The sequence below is a fragment of the Anas acuta genome, chromosome 20 (genome assembly GCF_963932015.1).
Source record: "Anas acuta chromosome 20, bAnaAcu1.1, whole genome shotgun sequence".
In the NCBI taxonomy this organism is placed as follows: Eukaryota; Metazoa; Chordata; class Aves; order Anseriformes; family Anatidae; genus Anas; species Anas acuta.
Window position 1 is genome coordinate 11,863,004 of NC_088998.1, and position 24,498 is coordinate 11,887,501.

The 24,498-nt window shown below is 36.1% G+C and overlaps 1 protein-coding gene across 6 annotated transcripts in view; it reads left to right on the plus strand.

Annotated features, from left to right (window-relative positions):
• RALGPS1 (Ral GEF with PH domain and SH3 binding motif 1) overlaps positions 1-24,498 on the plus strand; it is a 118,945-nt gene that overhangs the window by 54,708 nt on the left and 39,739 nt on the right. For all 6 annotated transcript variants that reach the window (XR_011089193.1, XR_011089192.1, XM_068657093.1 and 3 more), the window contains 2 exons: positions 21,557-21,694; positions 23,379-23,472. Coding sequence is in view for 4 of the 6 variants with exons in the window: in XM_068657093.1 (XP_068513194.1) it covers positions 21,557-21,694; positions 23,379-23,472 (232 nt within the window). In the remaining 2 variants the exon portion in view is untranslated. The remainder of the gene's footprint in view (positions 1-21,556; positions 21,695-23,378; positions 23,473-24,498) is intronic.

Consider the following 24,498-nt stretch of genomic DNA (forward strand, 5'->3'; position numbering starts at 1 on the left):
TCATAGTTGTTCCATGTGCTTTTCCTACTGAGAATCTCAGAGATAATTTCCAATCAAATCCAAGATCACAGAATAGTACATTCTTCTAATACTGGCAGGTCCCAGTTATTTCTGGTTGTGAAATCTGAATTTTTTCTTCATTATCAGAGTAATCCGGCAAGGAGTGGTCTAATGTTAGACTTGGCTTTGAGAACTTGAGAAAATACTATGAAGCAGCTGGTCATAGGAAATTAACCTTAGGTCAGCAATTACTAGCTCAGGGTAAGCAAAATAGATAAGAATATTGCAATCTTAAGGCAAACTTTGGAAAATCAGTCAAATTAACTACTTTTTCAAACAGTGTGCAGTTGAATTGCTGAATTCATTTGCCACACGATCTTTCAAAACCAAAAAATGAAGAGAGAAAAAAAGCACACAGGGACGAATAGAAGGAAAAGGTGAACAGACAGATTCAGAAAAGAAATGCCAGCCAGACTTAAACACATAAATGTTTATACAAGATCTGTCTCAGGAAGCCCCTAAACCACAGCTTAACTGGTGAGAGGAACCTGAATCTCAAAAACAGCTACTGTACCATTGCCTTTTCCTATGCTCTTTTTCCTTAGCATTCTCTGACATGGGGTAACGTGTTTTAAAATGTTGAAAAGAATCACTATTACAATATTAATTTTTTATACTATGTTTTTCATGATTCATGGGAAGAACATAAGGAAATGGATGGGGGAGAGGGAGAAATGAGAAAATTTTATAGTACTCTTGAGAAAATCTGATTGTGCTCTGAAGGAAAGCTTTGTTGGGAATTTCTGCCAGTTTCAGCATTTTTAGACTGTTTCAGAGGGTACAGGAATTATTCACACCAGTCAGAGGCTATTTTGGACATAAATTCTTGAACAAAACTCCACCTGAACTACTGGTAACATTTTGTTTCACATACTTATTTGAAGGTTGCTTGATTTCCAGTGTGCTTATTTGTCTGGTTTTCTGTATTAGGCTGTGTTGCTACAGTAACAAATGTGGAATGTTTAACTTCAGTGATCCAGTAGGATGAGGTTATTCAGGAAGCACTATGGCCTTATGTCCTTCTTTTAGTTTTGGGGTTGCTAAGTACGAAGTAATGATAATATTTCTTTAAATGCAGAAAGTGAGCTCATTGAGGTGGTGGGGTTTTTTGTTTGTTTTTGTGTTTTTTAGTGTTTCAGGTAATACTGACTTTCTGAGAAGTCTCAAATATTTACAGACACTTTTGAGTGGCCTTTTGGATTAGCAGCCCTGCTTCTGAAAGATTTTTTTCTGAGGTTATCAGTGTGCTTGAGTAGAGAATGGCAAAACTTTATATAGGTCAGCAACAATTTTTGTTTGCATGAGATACAACATGATGTTATACTGCTTAGTTGAGAATCTGGTACGTCAGAAAGAGTGAATGTCTTTCAGGAATTTTCAGTTTTCTCTGAAGCACTTTAAATCAGCTGTCAAACTGAAAAACTCATTGACATCATGTTACTTTAATTTCCTTTAAAACCTGTGTATTTTTAACTACATTGCAATGTTGTATCACTTACTGCAAGAGCTCTAATATTTCCATCTGTCTCTGCCAGGCTTTAGTAGAAAATGCTTGTCATATTGAGTCACTGTTATTTTCTTTGTATTCCTAAAAGGATTGATGCAGCCCATTTGTTTAAAATCTCTGCAGTAAAGGTCTCTATACAAATAAATGCTTCCATAGTAGATCTCAGAAACCACTGTTGTGGGAAAGTTAATGAAGTTTGAAAAGGCTAGTCTATATTTGTAACACTCACAGAAGTAATACCATGGCAATTAAAAGCATTGGCAATTTTGTTAGTGATGTATATTCTTCCATAAAAAGCCTCTTCCTTTTTTTCTGAAAAACAAACAAACAAAAAAACCTCTAAACAATATAGAACAATGTTAAACATGAAAAATGAACTGCAGGTTAGTGGTTTAAGTATTCAGAGTACTCAGTCTGAAGCAAATGTTTCAGTGTTGAGCTTTTTGATAAAAGAAGCAAATGACTTACTCTTCTGATTAGCAAATTAAGCTCAGGCCAAAAAAAAATCATCCCAAACTATTCAGTGAATTGCATTCAATCCACAAACAGCTTTGGAAGACCAAAACCAGACTTTTTTTAACTAAGTTGTTATTTGGTGGGGAAAATAGCTCCAAGCTTATTCTTTCTCCTAAATATTAACTACTATTAAATAACAATTGCAGCGTTACCTTGAACAACTTGAGATGCTTGCACTTATGTTGTGCTTTGCATATGTTCTTAATCCTGTTCTTATGACTCAGAGGACACAAAATAGACATGACTGAGAAAGAAAAACGTAAACATAGCTCTATCCACAAATGTGATTGTATAACAAGGAACAGACCATTGGCACACTCTTGGAACAGAGGAAGGACTGATTCTTTCTAAACTCATCCAGGAACTAGAATGTTTTCAACTTCCAGTTTACCACCTTTGTCAGTCAAGTCCAGTTAAAAAAGGTCGATTTTTTTCTGTTTTATAACTTCAGTGACTCTTCAGTCATCTGCCTTGTATTTCTTTTTGCTTCAGTTTGTTTATTGTAATCTTTTTTTTTTTTTTTTTTTTTTTACACGTATCATGATGATGCAGTATAGCATCTAGCACAAAATCATAGAATTATAGAATATCAGAGTTAGGAGGGGCCCACAGGGATCATTGTTACTTTTGAAAATCTCAAAGGAATTGTAAATGTGCAGTTCAGAATGTACAAATGCAGGCAGGTTGTTACAGGTGCAAAAGTGCTTGGTAGAAGGGAAGCAAGCTGTTATATGTCCAGGAAAGATTCTTGTCTTTAAATCTTTTCTTAACAGAATTTTACTAAGGCAAACAGATCTTTTCATGCTAATGGCTGTGTGAAATAAATGTGGCCTAGAGGCTTAACTATCAGATGGTTTTATGAATATTTCCTCATTTCCTATAGCTGTCATTTATGAGAGAATTCTAACTAAGGAACTAAGTAAGGTCTAGATGCATTATGTGTGACTATGGTAAGACTAGAAAAAAGTTCATTTGATGAACCACCTAAGTGAGTAGCTCAAGATAGCTGTCTAGGAAAAATGTATTAATCTCTTTTTTCTTTATGCAAGTCTGTTAAATGTTGTTTTTTATTGATACTGATCACTGCTTTTCTGTAACAATACTAATGCAGTTTATTACAAGATTTCTTATTCTTTGATACAGAAAATTGAGGGGGAAGTTTTTTTGTGAGGCTGCATTTTGACTGACTAATGTAGATTTCTAGGGCAGACAAGGTAGACTACTATTTCCTTTCCAACTTAGATTCATTTTAGTGCTGTTTCCATAATTTTTGTGAAAAAGGTTTAATTCATTTTTGATGTGCATATCAAAAATAAAATTAATTTAACTGTTAAGAGATTTTTTTCTTGTACTGTGTATCTGTTTTGCATGCATATGCTAAAATGATTTCCCACACCATACCTGCAGTTTTGCCTAAATGTACATTTTACAGATATACTTTTTTCAGTAATAAGTTGAAAAATGCTAGCAAGTACCGAAGTTGACGAAAAATTCTCTACTTTCTAGATAATATTATTTCTAGATAATATATTGAAACCTATCTATCTCTTTTTAACTAAAAGAAATGCTGCCATGTGTCATTCTTTTCTGTAGCACAGTTAAATTCCAAATTCAGAAGAACAATAGAAAGAAGAAATTGTCTTAAATCCTAAGAGCTATTACTGATTTAGTTATTAACTCTTAAGTTATTATTAAGTTAATCCTTGTGTTTAGCAAAGATGACGCTTTTAGGATCTGCTAGTGAAATACTCTATTCTTCATCAAATGAGCAAATAGCAACACTTCATATCAAAATGAGTAGATTATTGGTTAGAATCCTCTTGTTTTCTTTCTGTTCTATATATAATGGTTATGACTATAAAATAAATTATATCTGTAACTTTATGTTGTATTTATGAGGAACACCTAGAGTTTATTCCATTTTCTCTCTTTAAGATTTCCACTCATCTCTCTGTCTTGCTTATAAGATTCTTAGTACTGTTTTGCATTGGATTGATTAAATCACCGAAGAGGGTTACAGCTGTTCTTCCTGACAAATCTTTACTCTTAACAAAATGTGTGTACAGAATAAGGGAAAATCAATCAGAGCAGACATTAACTTATTAGGTGTTTTTGTTCCTTCCAGAACATCTTCTAAGTAGATACCAGAAACACCTAAGAAAAGGAAAAATATGTACAGTGTTATCACTCACCTGGTCAGAGAGCAGGAGCAAAGAGATTATTCATGGTGTGCATGTACACAGGACAAAGGACAGAAAAAAGACATACTAAGGACAGTTTATTTAGCCTGACTTCATGCTGTATTGGGTTTACATGGCAAGGTTTTGGTAGCAGGGGGCTGCAGGGGTGGTCTCTGTGAAAAGAATCCAGAAGCTGCTGGTCTTGTTTCAGTTTGCTCCTGACAGGTGGATCCTGTAGTAAGAACCCATATTGGAACAGTTCTTGAAGAGCTGCTCCCTGTGGGAAGCCCACATAGGATCAGCTCAGGAAAGACTGTATCCCATGGGAGGGACCCCATGCTGGAACAGGGGAAGAAAGTGACTGTGAAGGAGGTGTAGAGTTGAAAGTGCTACAGACTGACTGCAACCCCTGTTCCCCTGCACCACTTGGAGGGGAGGAGGTGGAAGAGGGTGGATAGGGGGAAGGTGTTTTTAGTTTTGTTCGTTTGTTTGTTGTTGTTTGTTTTGTTTTGTTTTTCCCTCACTGCTCAAGCTTGTTAGTGATAGGTAATAAATTACATTAATCTCCCTATGCTGAGTCTGTTTTGCCCATGAGGATAATTGTTTTGTTATCTCCCTGTCCTTATCTCAAGTGTTGAGCCCTTTTAATTATATTCTCTTCCCCTTTTCCTTTGAGGAGGGGAAGTGAGAGAGCGGTTGTAGTGGAGCTCAGATGTCCAGCTGAGTAAAACCACTATACATGCCTTCTTGTGTATTTCATTAACACAAACTTCAAAGTTTCTAAAATAGGGATAGAATGAGCAGCACTTTAAGTGTGTTTTATCCATAGCCAGCTCTGCTTTTTATACTTAGAATACTTCTGAAATTATCTGGAGTTGCCTAAACCAAATAATGCATCGACATGCCTGGGTAAACTGTGGAATCTACACATTTCCAGTTGTGCGCACACAAATTTTCTGGAAACAGTTTAACCTGGCTATTAACATCTAAGAAAACAAATAACCCATCATTTCATTTTATGTTTTGTGAGTGATAGTTTTCTCTGCAGCCAAAACAAAGCATTCCTTCTAGTCATATCAATGTATTTTTTAAACTGAAATTTGTATTTGCGCCTAAAGTTTTCCCTGTATCTTGTACTAAAATGTGCAGTATGGGGGAATACTGAGATGGAAGCGTTATCTGTATGTCGTAGCCCATGTCTTCACAATGCTGCCATGGTCACCTCAGCCACATTGTGATGACAGGGTATCATAGTAATCTACGTGCCATTGTTCTGTAGAGTGTGATTCAGAAAGATATATACAGATACCACTACCATCCCCAACTATGTTATGAGTTGTCAAGTAAATAACAACAATTATTGGAAGAGCAGCTGCATCCTTTTCTGCAAAGGTATGTTATATCACAGTATGGTGGAATCGTTAAAGTTGGAAGATGTTTCTGGAAGTCATCTGTCTAAATCCCCTGTTCAGGCAGGATGACCTAGAGCAGGTTGCCCCAGACCACATCCAGACAGCTTTTAAAGATGTCCAAGGAAGGATGCTCCACAACCTCTCTGGGCAACCTGTTCTAGTACTCCATCACCCACACAGTAAAGCAGTGCTTTCTGATGTTCGAACAGACCCTCCTGTGTTCCAGTTTGTACCCATCACCTCTTGTCCTGGCTCTGGGTACCTCTGGAAAGAGCCTGTCTCTATTCCTCTTTTGCACCTTCCCTTCAGGTATTTATGGGCATTGTTAAGATCCCTCCTGAGCCTCCTCTTCTCCAGGCTGAACAGTCCCAACTCTCCTTGCCTCTCCTCATAGTGGAGATTCTCCAGTCGCTTCATCAGTTTTGTGGCCCTTTGCTGGACTCCGTGCAATATGTCCATGTCTCTGTTGTACTGGGGCACCCAGAACTGCCCACTGTACTCCAGGTGTGGCCCCACCAGTGCTGAACAGAGGAGAAGGATCACCTACCTCTCTTGATGTGATGGTGATACTTTGTTCAATGTAGCTGAGAATACCATTAACCTTCTTAGCAGCAAAGGCACATTGCCAGCTTAGCTTCTTGTTGAACTTTATGAGATCTTGTCAGGCCATTTCTCCATCCTGTTGAGGTCCCTCTGGATGACTGTGTGTCCCTTTGGTGAGTCAGACACTTCCCCCAGATTCATGTGATCTGCAAATTTACTGAGGGTTCACTATGCCCTGTCATCCAGATCATTAATGAACATTTTAAATTTGACTGGACATTTTAAATATGACTGACCCCTGGGCTTCTCGTTACTGGTCTCCAACTGGACTCATGACTGTGAGCATATGTGTGCAATGCTTGATGATCGGTGATCTCAAAATCTGTTAATGAATTTAAAATAATAAGCACAGATATTTTATCTTAGAAAGGGCATAGTCTGCTGCAATATCTGTCACAACTGCTGTTCTCTAGCTAGGTTTCTGTCATCATGCATATAGGTACCAATGGCAGGGCAGTTCCATAGCCACATCACCAAGTTATTACAGAATGGGGAAAAATGCACATAGAAAAAGGACCATCTGGAGGGTATCTGGTTCAACCTCCTACTCAATGTTGGGCTTCCTTAAAATTAGGTTAGGATACTGAGGACCTTGTCCAGCTGTTTTGAAAATATCCAGAAATGGAAGTTCACAACCTTTCTGTGCAGTGTTGTAGTGCTTGACCCCTCTAACAGTGATTAATTTTTCTCACACACACGCGCTGCCCCAGCTGGGATTTCCACTGTTGCAATTTATCTCAGTTGCTTCTTGTCCTCTCACAGTGCATCTCTGAGAGGAGGATCAAATCTTTCAATATTTTGTGGAAGTATTGTCTTTTTAAAATATGGTTATAAAGTGATTTTAGCTTGTGTTCCGACAGAGGTAACAAAGGTGACAACTATTTAAACTTCCTTGTTTTCCTAAGAGTGTATAACAACATTATTTTTCATGAAGTAAAATAATTTTCAGAATGTTCACTAAAGCTATTGAATTATTTTTATTCTTGGTTTTCATTGTTTTGGTTTTGAGTTAGAATTGTATATTAGAGTTAATGCTATGTATATGCATTATATCAACACTGTTTTTGAACCTGTAAAGTGCATTTGCTGGAACAATCCCTAAGTTTTATCCTTATGAATGGTGTCTCCACTGAAAACTTATTTAAGTATTTTAGATGTCATCATTTTTGAGGAATTCTGGGCCTGTAACAGAGTACCTATATCTGTACCTATATCTGTTCCTATTTCAGAGTTAATATTCCAAAATAGTTTTTCTATGCTTTCCAGGTGTAAAAAAGCCCAGAGTCATAATCATAGAATAGAATCCTTCAGGTTAGAGAAGACTTCTAAGATTATCTAGTGCAAACTTTAACCTAGTACTAAAGTCCACCACTAAACCATGCTACAGAGTTCTAAATCTACACGTTTCTTGAAGAAAAATAATCTACAGCTATTTAACACTTCTTCGTTTTCTAGCACAGTCATAAAGATGTTCCCCGGTCTTCAGAATGAATGTTGCATTAGTGGGCTTGTAAATATTGGTATTAAGGTTTTTCTGGAGTTCTGGGTATGCTCAGGCCTGTTCTGTACTTCTTTATCCAAGAGAATGTCAGTATCATCCAAAACTTTATTTGGTAATTTTGCTTGCGTACTTTTGCAGTGACACGGGAATTATAACAAATACTTACAGTACATTTTGATCCTTCATCTCATGTATTTTTTTTTTATATCATTTAAGTTAATATCTTTTTTTATATATATATAATTTAAGCTAATATCTGTGCGATGTTTTTAGATGTTTTGGTAGTTTTTCTGTGTGTTAATTTTTAGTTAAAGTTTCTATGAACTCTACTGGAGGCAGTGAATTTTTTTTTAAAAACCTGTGGTTTTGCTTGTTGAATTCTACTTAGTAGCTATACTGAAGCTAGAGTGGTTCGGAGAATAGGTTTAATAATAACCTAAAGTATTTGAAATGCTTCTTTAAGGTCCTAAATTTAGGTAATAAGTCACAATAACACAGAGAGAATCTACAAGGACAGTGTCAGAATGATTTATGTATTTATTTATTTCTTTGTCACAGATGACTGTGTTTCACAGATGTTTATTCTTAAATTACCCTTGTAACATTCAATACTTCGGCCGTGTACTAACAAGCTCTTTAAATCTGCTTTACAAATGAGAAAAAGAATCTGACAATTTCTGGAATGCTTGTGGTCAGTAGTTTTTAATGAGGCAGGTAATTTTAAACATAATTCATCAGTGATTAATACAGCTTCTCTAACTGATCTAAATATGATAGTATGCTTTCTATTTCCAAAATCTACATTAGAAGTTTCTAGTGACTTCTCAAGGCATTTTCTTGTATCTGTGGGATTTAATATGTGAACTCTTTCCAGGGCCACTGAAGATTGAAGAAACTGCCAAATTTAATTTAAGCAGTTTTGTTTGTTGATTCAAAATTGTGTTAGTGAGTGGACACAAGTAATGTGTTTTTACTGTGTGAATGCAATTGAAGTAGGTGGTAGAAATCAGTAAAAAAAAGTTTAAATACTCATGTAATATTTTAAGTTGATTAAGTATTGTATTTTTTTTTTCTGTTGCACTTATGACAGAAATGGACTGTTTGATTTTTGTGTGTTTGATATTAAGATGATTACCACCAACTTCTCTGATGTGATCTCCAGACTCATAAACACATACATTTCTTTAATATTAATGAAAATTGCTTCTGAAAGATGAAGCATGGATTGAAATCTATGGTGTGGAGTTCTCTACCCTTTTTGACATTGAACAAAGCTGTGTTGTTGCCACAGCAGTAAGTATCTGCATTTTTACTGTGTTAGAGTAGCATATCTTGTGGATTGTTCCTGATTTGTTGCATTATTTGAATATAATTCTCCACGAGTTAAATAGGGCTGTGTGATGAGGAAATGGGGGGAAAAAAGCTGAGACAAATGTAGTGATTACTTTTTGATAACTTTTGACTGCTTCATTAGAGGATTCTTTCTGTAACTTCTGTTGAAAGTATGGGTATATTTCAGAGATGATATTACTGTCTCTGGAAGAGACTTACATAGGGTACACTATCTTAAAAAAAAAAATTTAACCTTTTCTTAGATTGAAACAAGCCAATTCAATCTTTAATTGTTTTTAACCATAAATCCTACAACTCATGGTTGTAGGTACATTATTCATTAAAGGGATGAGAAGAAAAATTACAGGATTGGGTAATTTTCTCTTGGCCCTTGGCACAGTGCTGTTTAATATAGTACTGGATAAACAGAACAAGGAAGCTTTGGGAACTTAACTGGGAGCTGTTGAAATTCCCAGTTAACTCACACTTTAATGACTTCAGAAGTTCTGAAGATATTAATTCATAGTTTTTTTATAGGATACTAATTTTCATTCGTTGCTCCCATGAGTGTTATAATGCATGCTGTTTCTCTATTTAATAATTGAAGTATTTGTCACTTAAAGAAAATTGCTATTTACGTGTGATGTAATAAGTCTATACAGGAGAAGAGATAGGGACCTTCTGTTGAGTGTCTTTTAATGTAGCTAAAATTATTTTGTGAATACAGTGTGAGACTCCATGGAACATAATGTAGCAGGGCAAAGTTTATGATAGCAGCCCAGAGATGCATAATCACCAGAAGGTTAGGCATGCATAATTACCTGAACTGTCTCACTGTAGTTGCAGAGAATGACAGGGGAGTACTAAAGATGGTAAAAAAAAAATGGAATAGTGAAATATATTTTCTAAGCAGAAATCTAAAATGAACTTAAATGAGGAAGAGATTGCTTTTGTTTTAATTAAGGACTTTAAGTTTCTGCTAACTATTTCTTAGACACATAGAAAAAGTCAGCTGTTTTCTGCATAGTTGCAACAAACAGGCTTTTGATGAAGACACCAAAAGTTAAGATGAGCCATCCTAAAAATATTGTTTGGAGAAGTTGAAAGTGATTTGTTGAAAAAAGTCTTCGCTATCTGCATAGTATGGAAGTGTAAATACAGCAGAGACACGTGTAAAGAATGTATACAGTGACAAGGAGAGATGAGATTTTCATCAGTGTATGAAAAATGAAAAGCTTAAGTAACAAAGCAAATGTATTAGGGGTCAAAGGTGATGCTATATGTCATAGATGAGCCAAGTGTGCAGTGTTGCTGTATGTGAATCTGAACCTACTTTGGGTTAGTTTTAACATAGTAGAAATTTTTCTAACATGAGATCTAAAATGGAAAATCTGGGCAGGGTGAGTGAATTGTAGTAAAAGCATGTGATACATTGTAAGGAGTAGTTATATATAAATATCAAAGTCAGTGTTTCTCGGGAACATTTTGAAATTTGGAACTATGTAATTAAAAATAATAGAAATCATTTTCTTGAAAAAATATTTTGTCCTTTTGACTTGGTCTCATAATCTTCAATGGTATATGTGAGTGGTACTAATGCTATGTTCTGGCTAGCTGTCATCAGATAGAAGTGATCCCATTCGTTTGGCCACTGGACTGGCAATACCTGTTACAATCACATGTTCTTGCCTTGGCAAAGATTCACATTTAGTTGTTCTTAAAGTATTCTAAGTCCTACCAAGGCTAACCAGCATATACCTTTGGTTCAGTGGAAAAAATATTCCAGCCCTTAGTCCGTGGAAAAGGTCCAAATTTTGTGAAACCAACGAAACCACAAAACTGTAGTATTTTCTCTGACTATGAGCAAATCTCCTAAGAATGATGTCTTTTGCTTTTACAGACTGCTGACTGTAGTGATTTCAGCTTTCTACCAGTTAGTTAATTGATAAGTAGCTTTCTGTCTGTCCTCTGCTTTGTTTAGTATGGTAAAAGCTCACTACTGTGTGTGGGAAAAGGCTTGCTTAAATATGACTGACTAGATATTGGAAAAACATTTTTGTCTCGTCTGGTTTTCCTATCAAATCAGTGTTGTTATGCAACTTTTCTGGAGAGAAAAGTAAAATAATGGCATTCCATGGGTTTCCTGTTATGTGTGCTAGTTAACTGTGTGTCTTGTAGACATTGCTTCCTGTACTACAACTAACACTATACCTAGATGTACATGTCAAACCACAGCATATGTGCATTCAGGGGGTTCTGGACTGTGGATATCTTTAGAAAGTGTATGTGATGATATGTAGAAAGCTACATTTGTCTGTTAAAACATTTAGCTTTTGTTCTCCTTTTATAGCATGTGTTTGTAGTTGTCACAGTAATGGTATAATTTAAAATGCTGCAGATTATTATAGCATTTGATCAAAATGCTAAGTAGATATAACAAATTGAAGTCTCCAGGCTAATCTGAAATACTTCATCAGCTAGTTGTTCTTTGTTGCAAAGCAGTGAATGTATGACTAACAAAAATGCTGAACTGCAACTGTTTCATAACTTATTTGCATTTGCAGAATTGCACAGACCCTTAGCCAGGCACTATACACTGAAGTATAGGTAAAGCATACAGTGTGGTGTTCATTATACACTTTATTTTGGATTTACTAGCCTTGCTATTTCACAGGACAGCTTTATAACTGAGAATGATACAAGTTACCAATCTATTTTTTTATCTGCGCTAATCTTTTTTTTTTTTACTTCCAGTTTTGCAATAGTGTGCATTTGTACAATTTTAGGTACTGTGAATTTTGGATCACACTCTGTGCCTGCAAATTTTCAGAAATCCACAAAACAGTTTTGAATAAATGCTACTACTTCTGTGGACTGCACATCCTTACATGTTTACTTTAAGGAATTTAAACCCCACTTTTGTGAAGTGTTAATGTACCATGGTCATAATATTTATTTTCATGGGTCTTTCTGACAGAAGAAAATGTGTTTCCTGCTGAACTCATGGAAAATAGAGGACGACAGTAACTTACACAGGTCAGAGAAATCTGTGGCAAAAAAGAAAATTTGAACTCAGATTTTTGGGATTATTTGGGATAAGACACATACCTGAAAAAACAGATTGCCATTTGTTTCTGCTATAAGGATTTGAAATAATACCACACCAGCTTTCTCATTGGTATAACTTTGTCCATGTGATTTGATTGAAAGTATTCTGTCATTCATAGCATGTTACATCACTCAGTGAGGAATAAATCACACAGCGTTTAAAACTTAATGTTCATGCAAGTTTTAAAGCTTACATTCCTGTTCTGAGCTTCAGAATTGGGTGAAGCTGAATAACCACTGATTTCAGGAGGTTTTGGATTGTGTTTCTTAAGAGCATGTTGTTAGTATCCTTTGGACTTCGATGCATCTCCAAAGTATCCATACTATTGTTCACCTCAGTGTTATTTTCATTTTCTCTTTCCTGGAAGCCATGAGTAAAAAAAATAATAGGAGAAGCTTACGGGTGAATCAAAAACAAAAACAAAAAACATGAATATATAGGCATGGGTTCTGTATCCTGCTGAATACTGCAGTTCCCTTAAATACTTCTATAATAAAACTTGGAAAGTTGTAGTCTAGTGGATAAAGGACTCAAAATGCATGATCTGGCTGGCACTGACTACTACATTTCAAATTGACTTTTCAGTTGTACTTCAGCTTCCCTGTTGGTAATCTTACTGCTTCTTTTTAGTTCTACAGTAAAAATTAAGAGCTAGGTACTACAGCTCTTTTTGTCAATTTAAAAAAAAAAAAAATCACTCCCCTTTACACACTGTAATTTCCAATGAGTAATATAATAATGGATTACTGGGCCATGCTTTTCTTAACCAGAGTTGTTATTTCCATGATATCATAAACTAATGAATACTGTATTGTCCACATACAATAACCAGCTGCGAAATTGGTTTTAGTGACAATGGAGAAAAGGCAGCATCACTGGAAAATGTTTTGCCTGTGGAAGCAGCTGCCCATGAGCTCACCCTCTGGAAAATATCCTGATGGCTTCACATCTTAGAGAGCTTTTTCTGTGCACAGTAGCACAAATATAAGCCAAGGTTTGGAAAGCTAGTGCTGTGTGTTTTCTTTGGCATATGGCACATCTGAGCCTTCCTTTGAGAGGCAAGTCTTGAAGTCTTTTGCTGAGTGGAAATTTGTGTTTCCTCTGAGCAAAGTAAATTGATTCTCATCAATTCATCTATTCCAGTCATCACATCATATATATATAGAACAGTTCACATTGCCATTGCACAGATGAAGGCTGGCAATGCTTCAAAAATAAAAATAAAAAACTAGTCCTTTTTATTTTAAAAGGGGGGAGAGGGACACCATTGAACAGGTGTAGCTTAATGTATATTTTAAAAAATAATGTGAATATTACATTCTAGCATACTATATTCAGTTTAATTTATTATTGGCATCCATCAGTTTAATTTCTGACATCCTGCACCTCACTACCCACAGAAAGCCCATTTTCCTGACACTTTTCTTTGCAACATAAAGGACCTTTGCTGACCCGCCCCCCACCCTCCCCCCCCAGTTCTTTCTGTTGCTCTTGTATCTCATCAGTCCTCATCTATATATTGTCTTCCAAAAATACTGTTTGTCCTCAAGAAATGCTTATTAGTGATGGTAGAGATCTAGAAGGTGTTTGTACCCTTGATATGAATGAGAATAGCAACAGACTTGCTCAAAACAACTAAAGTAGACATGAACCAAGCTGCCATAAGCCATGGCACAACATAGAGGCCCTGGGCAAATAGGATCTTCACAGTCTTCCATACTTTTTTGCATCCGAGGCTTACTTACTACTAGGAGATGACATTAAAATAATTTGTTTTCACTGAACAGACTTAAAACACTTCCAAAGATCCGACTTTTATCACTAATTAATGCAAGCATATTAAATTTCTCTCAGGGTGAAGTGTGTTGCTTAGACATGCTCCATGCAAATCGTTATAATGGCCTTCATTCCCTTTGAGAAAATTCTGCTTGACTAGCATAGTCACATTTTCTGTTGTTTTAATAGCTGGAATTTATTGAGAAAATTTAATGTGCTGAGGCTGTAAGAGTGTAACTGAGCCAGTTAACTATTTTTCTGAAACTGTAAGAGTGTTCTTTTCAAGGCAGGGCAAGAAAACATGGGGAAAATAAGTCATTAATTATATACATGCTTAAAAAAGATTTTCCATAATCTGATATAGAAATAAGGCAGATTTTTATGCTGCATAAGTTATTTTCCTACTCTAAAGGAGCGTTTCTTTCATTGTTATGCAGCAAAGAAACACTAGCTTTGCTGTGCAGCTCGTAAAATAGTTTAGGAATAGCTTAGGTTAAATTCTGCCTTTTAGCTGACCCTAAATGTTTAAGCAATCCTTTAAAGAAAAAACAGGCTGAAATAATGTTTTTGAAACCCTGTTGTAGTAGCTGCAGTTATCCGTGAATGAAGCACATGCAGTGGTTTCTGTTCAGTCTATTTGAATGCCACGTTAACAGCAGGCTCAGTACATTTTGTACAGCATTTTCTCACTGCATTCTTAAAGGGTTTCCCTTCCAGCATCACTGAGGTCAGTGAGAGTTTTGTTAATGACATCTGAGACTAGGAGACTATGCTGTTTATCTTTTTAGCTAAATTATAGGGCCAAAAAATAGCAGCAAGGCAGGCAAAGACTTCTGTGATGCTTGGTTTTCTAACCAAGCATCTGTGTCTTCTTACAGTGAGTATTCTGAATACTGACTTATGAAAAATATTTAATCTGTAAACAATTCTTGCTTTCAAAACATATTTACTATCCCTTCCTCTCAATCTTTGGAAATAAGAATTAGCTCTTTCAAAGAAAGAATCTGTAATTTTAGGTATTAGGAGTTTCAGGCAAGCTTCAACAGAGGTGGAAGAACAAACCACACCTGAATAGGAAGTCTCTGGGACCTCTTGGAAATCAGGTACAGGGAATTTGAGTCCCAAGCCTTGGGCAGTCAATAGTAACTTGTAACATGAGTGTAATAAGCTTACACAGAAATCTTTAATAGGTATTTTTTGATGGGTTGTTTGTTAACTTAGAAGGAACTAAAGCCATATTTTGTATGTTTTTTCTGGTCAGGAGTAACAGCTATAAACTTGCAGTGCTTTTATACTCAGCACTTATATAAACAGTGAGCAGATATTCCTGAAAAGCTGTTTGTTTTTGAAAAGGATTAAATGCTTCATGTCCAACCCTCCGTGCAAAGCTGCACAGGCAGATTTTGTGTCAAGACTGTCCTGCACATGGCTATGAGATGCAGTGAACTGCTGTGCTGTTAATACAGATTGCAACACAGTTCTCCCACAGAGCCAAAATTTTTATCATAAATTCCAGAGGAAGTTCTCAGCTGAATTTGAAAGATGGGATGGAAACCTACTGTAAACAATCAAGAAGATACCAGTAGTGCTCTTATTTAAGTCAGAGAATGTTGGTAGAATAGGTTGCTTACATGTGATAATGGATCAGCTGAAAAGCCAGAAATGTTAGGGTATATTTAGTTCTCAGGTTGACTTACCTCTTGCTTCTTGAAAAGCTTTTCTGAAGCTAATTTAGTTTTCTGATTGTTGTTGTTCATAACATTTTTACATGTAATATTTCTGTTCTTACTTATTTTAAACGGGTAATTCTAATGCTTTAGAAGAATCTGTAGACTTATGTAAATGGCTGTAGATTTCACCCATTAATCATATGGTGAATTTCTGCTTTGTACATGAGAGTGTAATAGTGCATTTGCTTCTTGCAATAGCATTTCCTGTTTATTAGGTCTCCTATTTTTATTTGGTAGCAAAATGAGGGACTGTTCTCTTGTTCTGTGGGTACGATTCATTATTTTACAATGCATTTTGCTGTCTTGTGTGTGTATGATGTTGGGGGGGAGGATTATAGAGAAAACAGTCCAGATTCTTCTCAGAGTAGCACAGCAAAAGGGCAAGAGGCAGCAGTCACAAGTTTCCAGTCACATGTGGGAAATTACAGCTGCATATAAGCAAAAGAAAAATTACTGTTAGAATGGTGTGGGAGCACTGGATTAAGTTAATCAGTCTCCATCCCTAAGCTTGACTTGGTAAGGCTGATAGCGTTTTCAGCTTTGATTTACTGATGCTTTGAGCATAAGATTGGACTAGATGAGCTCTGGAGGCAGGTCGCTTTTGACCTAAATTATCCTATTATTTGTGCCAGTACAAAGCATGCATAAAATGTAACCAGATTGGAATGGTGAGATTCTAATTCTTCTCTAAAAAAATCTCATTGCACTGCTATAAAAAGATTTTAGAGAATCTGTAAATGTGACATACTTTCACACATATTTATCTCATCATTATTCTTTTCTGCCTTTTAACCTCACCCACCTTCTTTGTAAACTGAGGTTAGAAAAGGAATTATGTATGTGAATTAGTAATAGTATGAAGAAAAAAGTAAATATTTTTGAGGTAGAACTTCAGTTTTGGAAATTCTGGGAGTGTTTTCAAAAATAGAGATATCTAGTTCAGAAAGAATGAAGTTATCATTCAGTGGAAGTACTGATTTTGATTTGAAACAAGTAATATTTGTTTAATATTTAGTTAGTAATACAACTGCCTTCTACAGATCACTTGGTAATTCCTCACATAAGAGGCAGTTTGCACACATATAGCACACTTCTTTGCCCAGTCCCTAGCAAATACATACAGAATTCACGTAGACTTTTCTCTCTGTAATCTACTTTTTTTCTTCTACTAGTTGAATTTGAACCCAAAAAAGTCTGTACAACCAAGGCTCATATCAGGTTAAGTTTATGGGTCTGCAATATTGTTTGGGCTTTTAGAGCTTTTTAGTTTTGTTTTGATTTCTTCTGTAGTTTGGGGGAAGGTGTTTCTGGGAGATGTTTTAGAAGGATGTTGGGTCAGACCTCTATGACACTATTTATAGCTGTCCTTCTAACATTTTAGTTAATGTTTATCTTCTGTAGTGTTTTAAGATGTTTTTCTGTCATTCATAGGAATTGAATACTATGTCTTTTTGTAGCAAGTGTCAGAAAGTATATGCTGACAGCGCTGTTACTGAACCATGAGAATATGTGAATTGAATGTTAAGTTGCAATGTTGTAAAAAGCTGCAGGTTCACAAAAAGGTGTCTGTGGAGGAATGGTTAAGTGAAGTAGGTCATGTGAATGTTGAGCAACTTGGAGGTCGCGAGCTAAAAAAGTATTGAACGCAGCTCATATGAGTCTGGCAGCTGGCGGGAAGCCAATCAAGGGACAAAGGCATTGTGTCAGTGTGTGGATGGGAAAGTACCTAAGGCGGGATAACGGTTGAGGGAATGAGGAGCTAGCTGATAAGATAGGGAAAGTTGCACTAACCAATAGTGAGCTTAGCTTTTGCAATATGTATGAGCTAATTATATTGAATCATATAAAAGACGGCTGAGCTATCCAATAAATCGAAGTTCACTGATCACTCATATTGAGCGTCTGTGTCTTCCTTCCGTCGACAACAGGTGTCTCAAGGGCTCATGCATTACAATTGCTATGTGCTATTGTTTCCATGGATTCTGCCTCAGTAGAGAGGACCTCATCTCGATCTACAACTTCCTCGTGAGGGGAAGTGGAGAGACAGGTGACCTATTCTCCGTAATCACCAGTGATAGGACCCACAGGAACGGTATTAAGCTGAGGCAGGGGAAGTTTAGCCTGGACATCAGGAAGAGGTTCTTCACCGAGAGGGTGGTCGCACACTGGAACAGGCTCTGCAGGGAAGTAGTCACTGCACCAAGCCTGTTGGAATTTAAGAAGCAATTGGACTGTGCACTTAGTCACGTGGTCTAAACTTTTGGGTAGACCTGTGTGGTGCCAGGAGTTGGACTTGATGATCCTTATGGGTCCCTTTCAACTCGGGATATTCTATGCTTCTGTGATTCTTTTTAGAGTGCAATTTTAGATTGATTCTATTTCAGATCTAACAGAAGATTCAGGTATTTCTACTTAGCTTGCTTTGGCTTTTAAATGATTTTTTTTTAATGGGGAAATGTGATCTGTTGCTAACTGAAGTTTGAAATCAATAGCCAAGAGATTTTGAGATAGCCAGAGAAAGGAGCTGATATGAGTGGGTTTTATTAGAGCTGTGTCTCAAAGCAGGTAAATTAATATGTGGCTACAAAATATGTTTCGACCATGTTTGTATCAACTAAAAAAAAAACTAGGTAATATGTACCCACCTTTAGATGACAGCTCCCTGTACATTGTGCCAGGGGAGTTTTAGGTTAGATGTTAGGAAGAACTTCTTTACCAAAAGGGTTGTTGGACACTGGAACAGGCTGCCCAGGGAAGTGGTGGAGTCACCATCCCTGGAAGTCTTTAAAAGACGTTTAGATGTAGAGCTTAGGGATATGGTTTAGTGGGGACTGTTAGCGTTAGGTCAGAGGTTGGACTCGATGATCTTGAGGTCTCTTCCAACCTAGAAATTCTGTGATTCTGTGATACACGATATACAAAAATCACTTTAAGGACTGCTGCTTTGAGATGCCTCCATTGGCCTACACCTTAATGCAATCTGGAATGCTTAACAGAGTCTTAGCAAATTATATACACTGTTTTGCACAAATATTTTTTTCTTATTTTTAATTCATACAGAGTCATTAAGTTTTGGTATGCAAAAAGACTGATTTAGTCAATGTGCTAGAACTTAGTTATATTTTGCTTTCAGTTCATGGTGTAAACTGTGCTTTCCCCTTTGGAATACACAGCTTCCTGCAGAATCTGATCTGCACTGTGTTCTTTCAGTAGAAATGAGAATACTGAAGACTATATAAAAAGACTTTCACTGGAAATTGGTATGACGGCATTTAGGTTGTATCCACTTTGTGGATACAAATTTATCACTAAGGGCAGTGGCTGTGTGTTTGTGTAAATTTTGTATGAATTGCTTGCAAACTTCTTTTCAAAGTTACAGGATTACAAATTTAAGCACTTCGTACTTCCTGCAGATTAAGCATACAGTTACGTATTTTTTTTAGGAAAAAAAAGTAAAACTTATTTGTTAAGAGTGAATGAAGTTACACTTTCTTGTATTATCTAGTTTGGGTATGTCTGTCTGGCATATGGCTCCATGAAGAGTCAGAAGAGCACCAAGTCTCCTTTATGTATACAGCGATTGTTCTCACTACTCTCAGATCTTAGTCTCAGAGAGCTGTTTTAACCAAGGGCATGTCAAAGATGACAGTGTGTTGTTACAACTCTGTTTTAGCAGACTATATATTCTGCTTCCCTGAAAGGTGAAGTACTGTTGATTAGGATTTTGTTCCTTCCTATGAGTTGTGGTTTAACCCCAGCAGGCAGCTAAGTACCCCACACCCACTTGCTCATTCTCCCCAGGTGGGATGGGGGAGAGAATCAGAGAGGTAAAAGTGCAAGAACTCATGGCTTGAGAGAAAGACAGTTTATCAGGTAAAGCATAAGCTTCATGTTCAAGCAAAGCAAGAAATTCACTCAGTACTTCCAATCAGCAGGCAGACACTCAGCCACTTCCAGGAAAGCAGGGCTCATCACACGTAAAGATTTCTTGGGAAGACAAATGCCATCACTCCAAGTGCCCCCCCTTCCTCCTATAAACCAGCTTTTATTGCTGAGTATGACACTATATGGTATGGAATATCTCTTTGGTCAGCTGGGGACACCCCCAGACTCCTCACTGGCAGAGCAGTATGACGAGCTGAAAAGTCCTTGACTCAAGGTAAGCACTGCTCTGCAGCAATAACAAATATTGGTGTGCCACTATTTTCCTCAAAAATCCAAAATAGCCTCTACAAAGAAAATGAACTATATCCCACCCAAAGTCATGAGAATGTCCATGCCTTATGCCATACCATTTATGTCATGCTCAGGACCCAAACTTTCCAATACATCCTCATTAATCACCACCCTTTGATTAATACACAAATTTAATTCCCTTAATCTGTGTACCACTATGGGCACAATGATCTGCATCGGAGACCTGATCGACAAAAAGCGTAGCTAGAAGTACTCGAAGTAATTTCACACACACCACAGAGAGCTTCTCTACTACTTCCCAGCATTCACTCATTTGAAGTACTAAAACAAATTAGATTTAAGTATCCTCAGAGAAGGCAAGTGTTTCTTCCTCCTCTTCATTTAAGTGCATTCAGAAAGTTACTGAAGTAAACAGATAAGCCTTGCATTGTGTTTTCATAGTACCTTTTGTGAGTTTTCTCACAGAATTACCATTCAATTATCGAGTTCAAAACTAAAACTTTCCATGCTATCGCAGTGATTTTTCAGTTTTCTCAAACTTGATGATTTTATGTTGAATATACTTCTCAATTGGTGTTTGTCCTATGTTTGCAATGACTTTCTAACTGTCTACAGCTGTAAATGAAGTTTATAAACCATAGTGATACGAGTGAAACTGAAAGGCGTATGTTGATAAAGTGCAGTTGGGTACCATGCAAGAACTGTTACGAATTCATTTTGGTCTTACTCCAGACTTTTTTTTTTCCTTGCCTACTAGATAAAGGTAAAAGTACTGTACAGTCGAGACCAACTCTGCAAAATACTTGCCTACAAAATAGTTAATGAGAGGTATATTTCTGATGATGAAGATAGTTGACATCTTGCCACACTTTACTCCTGTATATAACATGCTTCTTTATCAACCAAGAACAACATTTTGTCTAGTTAGCCGGTGCTTTGGAGAAGAATCTCCAAAGAGAAAAATCCTGATTTTTCCTGATTAGCAACTACAATAATCACCATCTTCCTGTATTTGCAGAGAAATCCAAGGCCTTGGCAAGTAACCACACCATTTTTTCAACAAAGAAATTAATAAATCAAACCCTTTTTCTTACACCTTTTTAAATTATAATCAAAGCCAAAAGGTAATTTCTTTCCCTTTGTGTTTTACCAAATACAGCTTGAAGTCTCAGCAAATACATGTAATAATGTCTGAATGTAGTAAATGGTGGCAGACCTAGAAGGCAGTACAGTGCAGTGCTAAACTGTTCATTGCTCCCAGAGGCTGTTGTACTTGCTGTCAGTTAAACCCAGACTCCCTTCACTCTCATCAGTAGTTTGTGGCAGATGACCGTCTGTTTTTTTAGTGTCGTTGTTAGGGTTCTGCAAATTGCTCATAGTAGACATTAGGTTATGTATAAGTCCACATGAACAAAACTTTTTCTGTCCTTTTTTTTTTTTTTTTTTTTTTTAAGATAATGAATTAAAACACTAATGACATTTTTGAACATGTTAATTTCAAGCTCTCCTTTATTTAATGCACCCAGTATATAATAGTGGTCAAGAGTTGCTGGCTGTTCTGTTCATTAATAATTATGCAACTCTTTCTGTATGAAACACTAGATCAATTGATCAATTGATTTATTTGTTTCAGGAATTTATCTCTTGGACTTAATCTACATTGATTCTGCATATCCTGCTTCAGGCAGCATTATGGAGAACGAACAAAGGTCCAATCAAATGAACAATATTCTCCGAATAATAGCTGATCTGCAAGTCTCCTGTAACTACGGTTGGTAACTTTTTTTACACCTAATAGTCTTAACTAAAACTTATATAATACAAAAATGTGATAACAGGTTTCTCCCGTGTAAAGGCAACACAGGATGCTAACATTAGTGGAGTTGGACAATAAGTGCTATAGCTTCCCTTTCCATGTAGTTTCAATCCTACTGGTAAATCAGGCAAATGAGCATGTATTCTAAATTCTAAATTTTGAGAGCTGTGACAGAAGTTGTGCAGAGTATACTGGTATGCGTATGGACTAGAAGTGGCATATTTTCAAACACAGCTGAAAGTACAGACAGAAATATCTCAATATCTTTCCTTTTATTTGCAGTAGATTGGATGTTTTTGGAGTGTACAGTATGTTTATTTCATCAGTGTACAGTATGAGTATTTCATCCTTGTTGTTAGTATCCTGACATTTACAAAATGAAATACACATATTCTAATCTATACAACAGTTGTTAAATTCTGTGTTAAATTTTTCACATATCTCATTTGGTGAGGAAGATGAGGGCTGCTTCTGTTTGTTAAAAAGATTTTGCTCTAATATTGATTTCTGCAATTTTAGTCTGTTATGTGAAGCTGTACATGTATGTCAAGAAATGTGCTTCTTTCAGGGTCTGGATGAATACAGAGCATACCGTTGATGACTTAATATGAATTTCCATTGCTTGAACATGGAACTATCTGGAAAACCTTGACAGCAGCTGTACCATTTAATTGAATAAATTCAGAACATTTAAATGGTACAGTTTTGGAGCGTTTTGAATCAAAAAAAATCTTATATTATGAAAGAATTAGATATTACTCACGTATACTTAAGTATCCATTGTCCTTTATTGTAGATTTTGATATTATAAATTATTTAAAGCTAGGAATTAGGCATAATAATGTATGAGTCTGAAGAGCTAGATTATTATTCATCTGTCGTGTTCTTATTGTGACTTTCATTTTGTCTGAATATTTTGACAAAGAAACCTCCTCACTTCACTGACCCTATCTTTTGGGAGTTATGACAGTTTCTTTCAGTGCTATTTATTAATTTTGAATGCTTTTGTTAAAATCAGAATGAAAATTAAAATGTGTCCTTGAAGAAACAATCTTCTGTAATAACGTGTGCTTTTAAAACATTTGTTGTTATGAAACCATAAAAAATCACATAGTACAAGAACCATGTGTTGCTGTCCATATACCATACCCTCAAAAAATTTTTCTTTCTGAATTTAAATAAATTTAAATAAATTCTGAATTTATTTATTTACAATTTCTTCGTATCTTAAGCATTGTAATTTTTGAAGTCTTCTCACGTTGTGCATATGAGAATCAGTAATAGCCATTGTTGCAGGCTTTAATTTTCCCCCACAAAAGTTAGTACAAACTCCACGCGGGGCTTGCATCAAAGTAACAAACACTCTTCTGCTTTTGACGTAGCATATAATATCATCCTGTAATCTTCCTGATGATGAAATGTATCTGTGTTTTCTTTAACAACTGAGCATCACTTTCGCTTAATCAAATATTTAACATCCTTTTAGAGACCAAGCAATAATTCTGCCTGATTTATTCTTTAGTAAATATCACATTCTATGTTTACATTGAGATAACCATGAGAACTGGGGGGAGAGGGGGGAGGGAAGGATTTATTTTAGATGATCAAATATTCATCTTGTTTTGTTTTAACACTACAGATCATCTCACAACACTGCCCCATGTGCAAAAATATTTGAAGTCTGTCCGTTACATAGAAGAACTTCAGAAATTTGTAGAAGATGACAATTATAAGTAAGTACTATTATTTCCTTCAGGTTTGGGGAATTTAAAGGAAAGATGACATGGATGTTAGTTTGATTCATAGTTGAACAAAAAGCTGTTGACAGAAGATGCTGTGTGGGGTTTGTCTGGAGTTCTTCATATTTTATTAATAGAGTTGGTAATACCAAGATGCCTGAATAAAATCCAGAATGACTGTTGTACTTTATGACTCTAACCAGATTTCCAAAATACCTTTGTACAAGTTAAAAGCAGATGAAAATCTAATCTTCACTACATTATACCATGTTTGTATTCTGGAAATTTTGTTCAGAAACACTAGAGCCATATCTAGGATGTCCAGAATTGACTCTGTGCTATTGTAAACTGTACATAAAAGACATCTCCCAAGCAACAAGCCATAGGACAAGAGAAAATGGCCTCAAGTTGCAGCAGGGAAGGTTTAGGTTGAATATTTGGAAAAACTTCTTCACTGAAAGGGTTGTGGAGCACTGGAACAGTCTTTTCCAACCTAAATGATTCTAAGTGTTTCTATCTTCCAAATTCAAATTTGTATTTGAATTACTGTTAAGCTACTACGTCAGTTATAAACCTGACAATTTGGGGGAGTTGAGAAAGAGCCAACCCTCACAGTGGTGTGAAGTAGACACCGTAGAGCGCATTGATTTTAAATCTTGCAGCCGAAGTTTTATATAACTCAACCAAGGTAGGTGCAGTGCTATTTAATTAGCTATTGACAAATGCAGTACATCTATGTAGATGAGCAGAATTAGAAGTGTTCAAGGCAACTAGATGTTCAGTAATAGGAGGATGGTATGAAATATTTCAGAATATATTTAGGAGAAAAACGTTGAGTTCTTTAAAACCAGTCTTAAAACCAGTCTTGTTACTAGTTTTATTAAATGCTTAAGTTAGTGCCTTGTCTCAAAAGTTCTGTGTATCTAGACCATATGCTAATAAAAGTGTTGGAAGGGTTCGTCAAAGTAATAGGTGATTGGCATATCACAGAAGAAGAGTCAGAGTCCATCTGAAGTAACA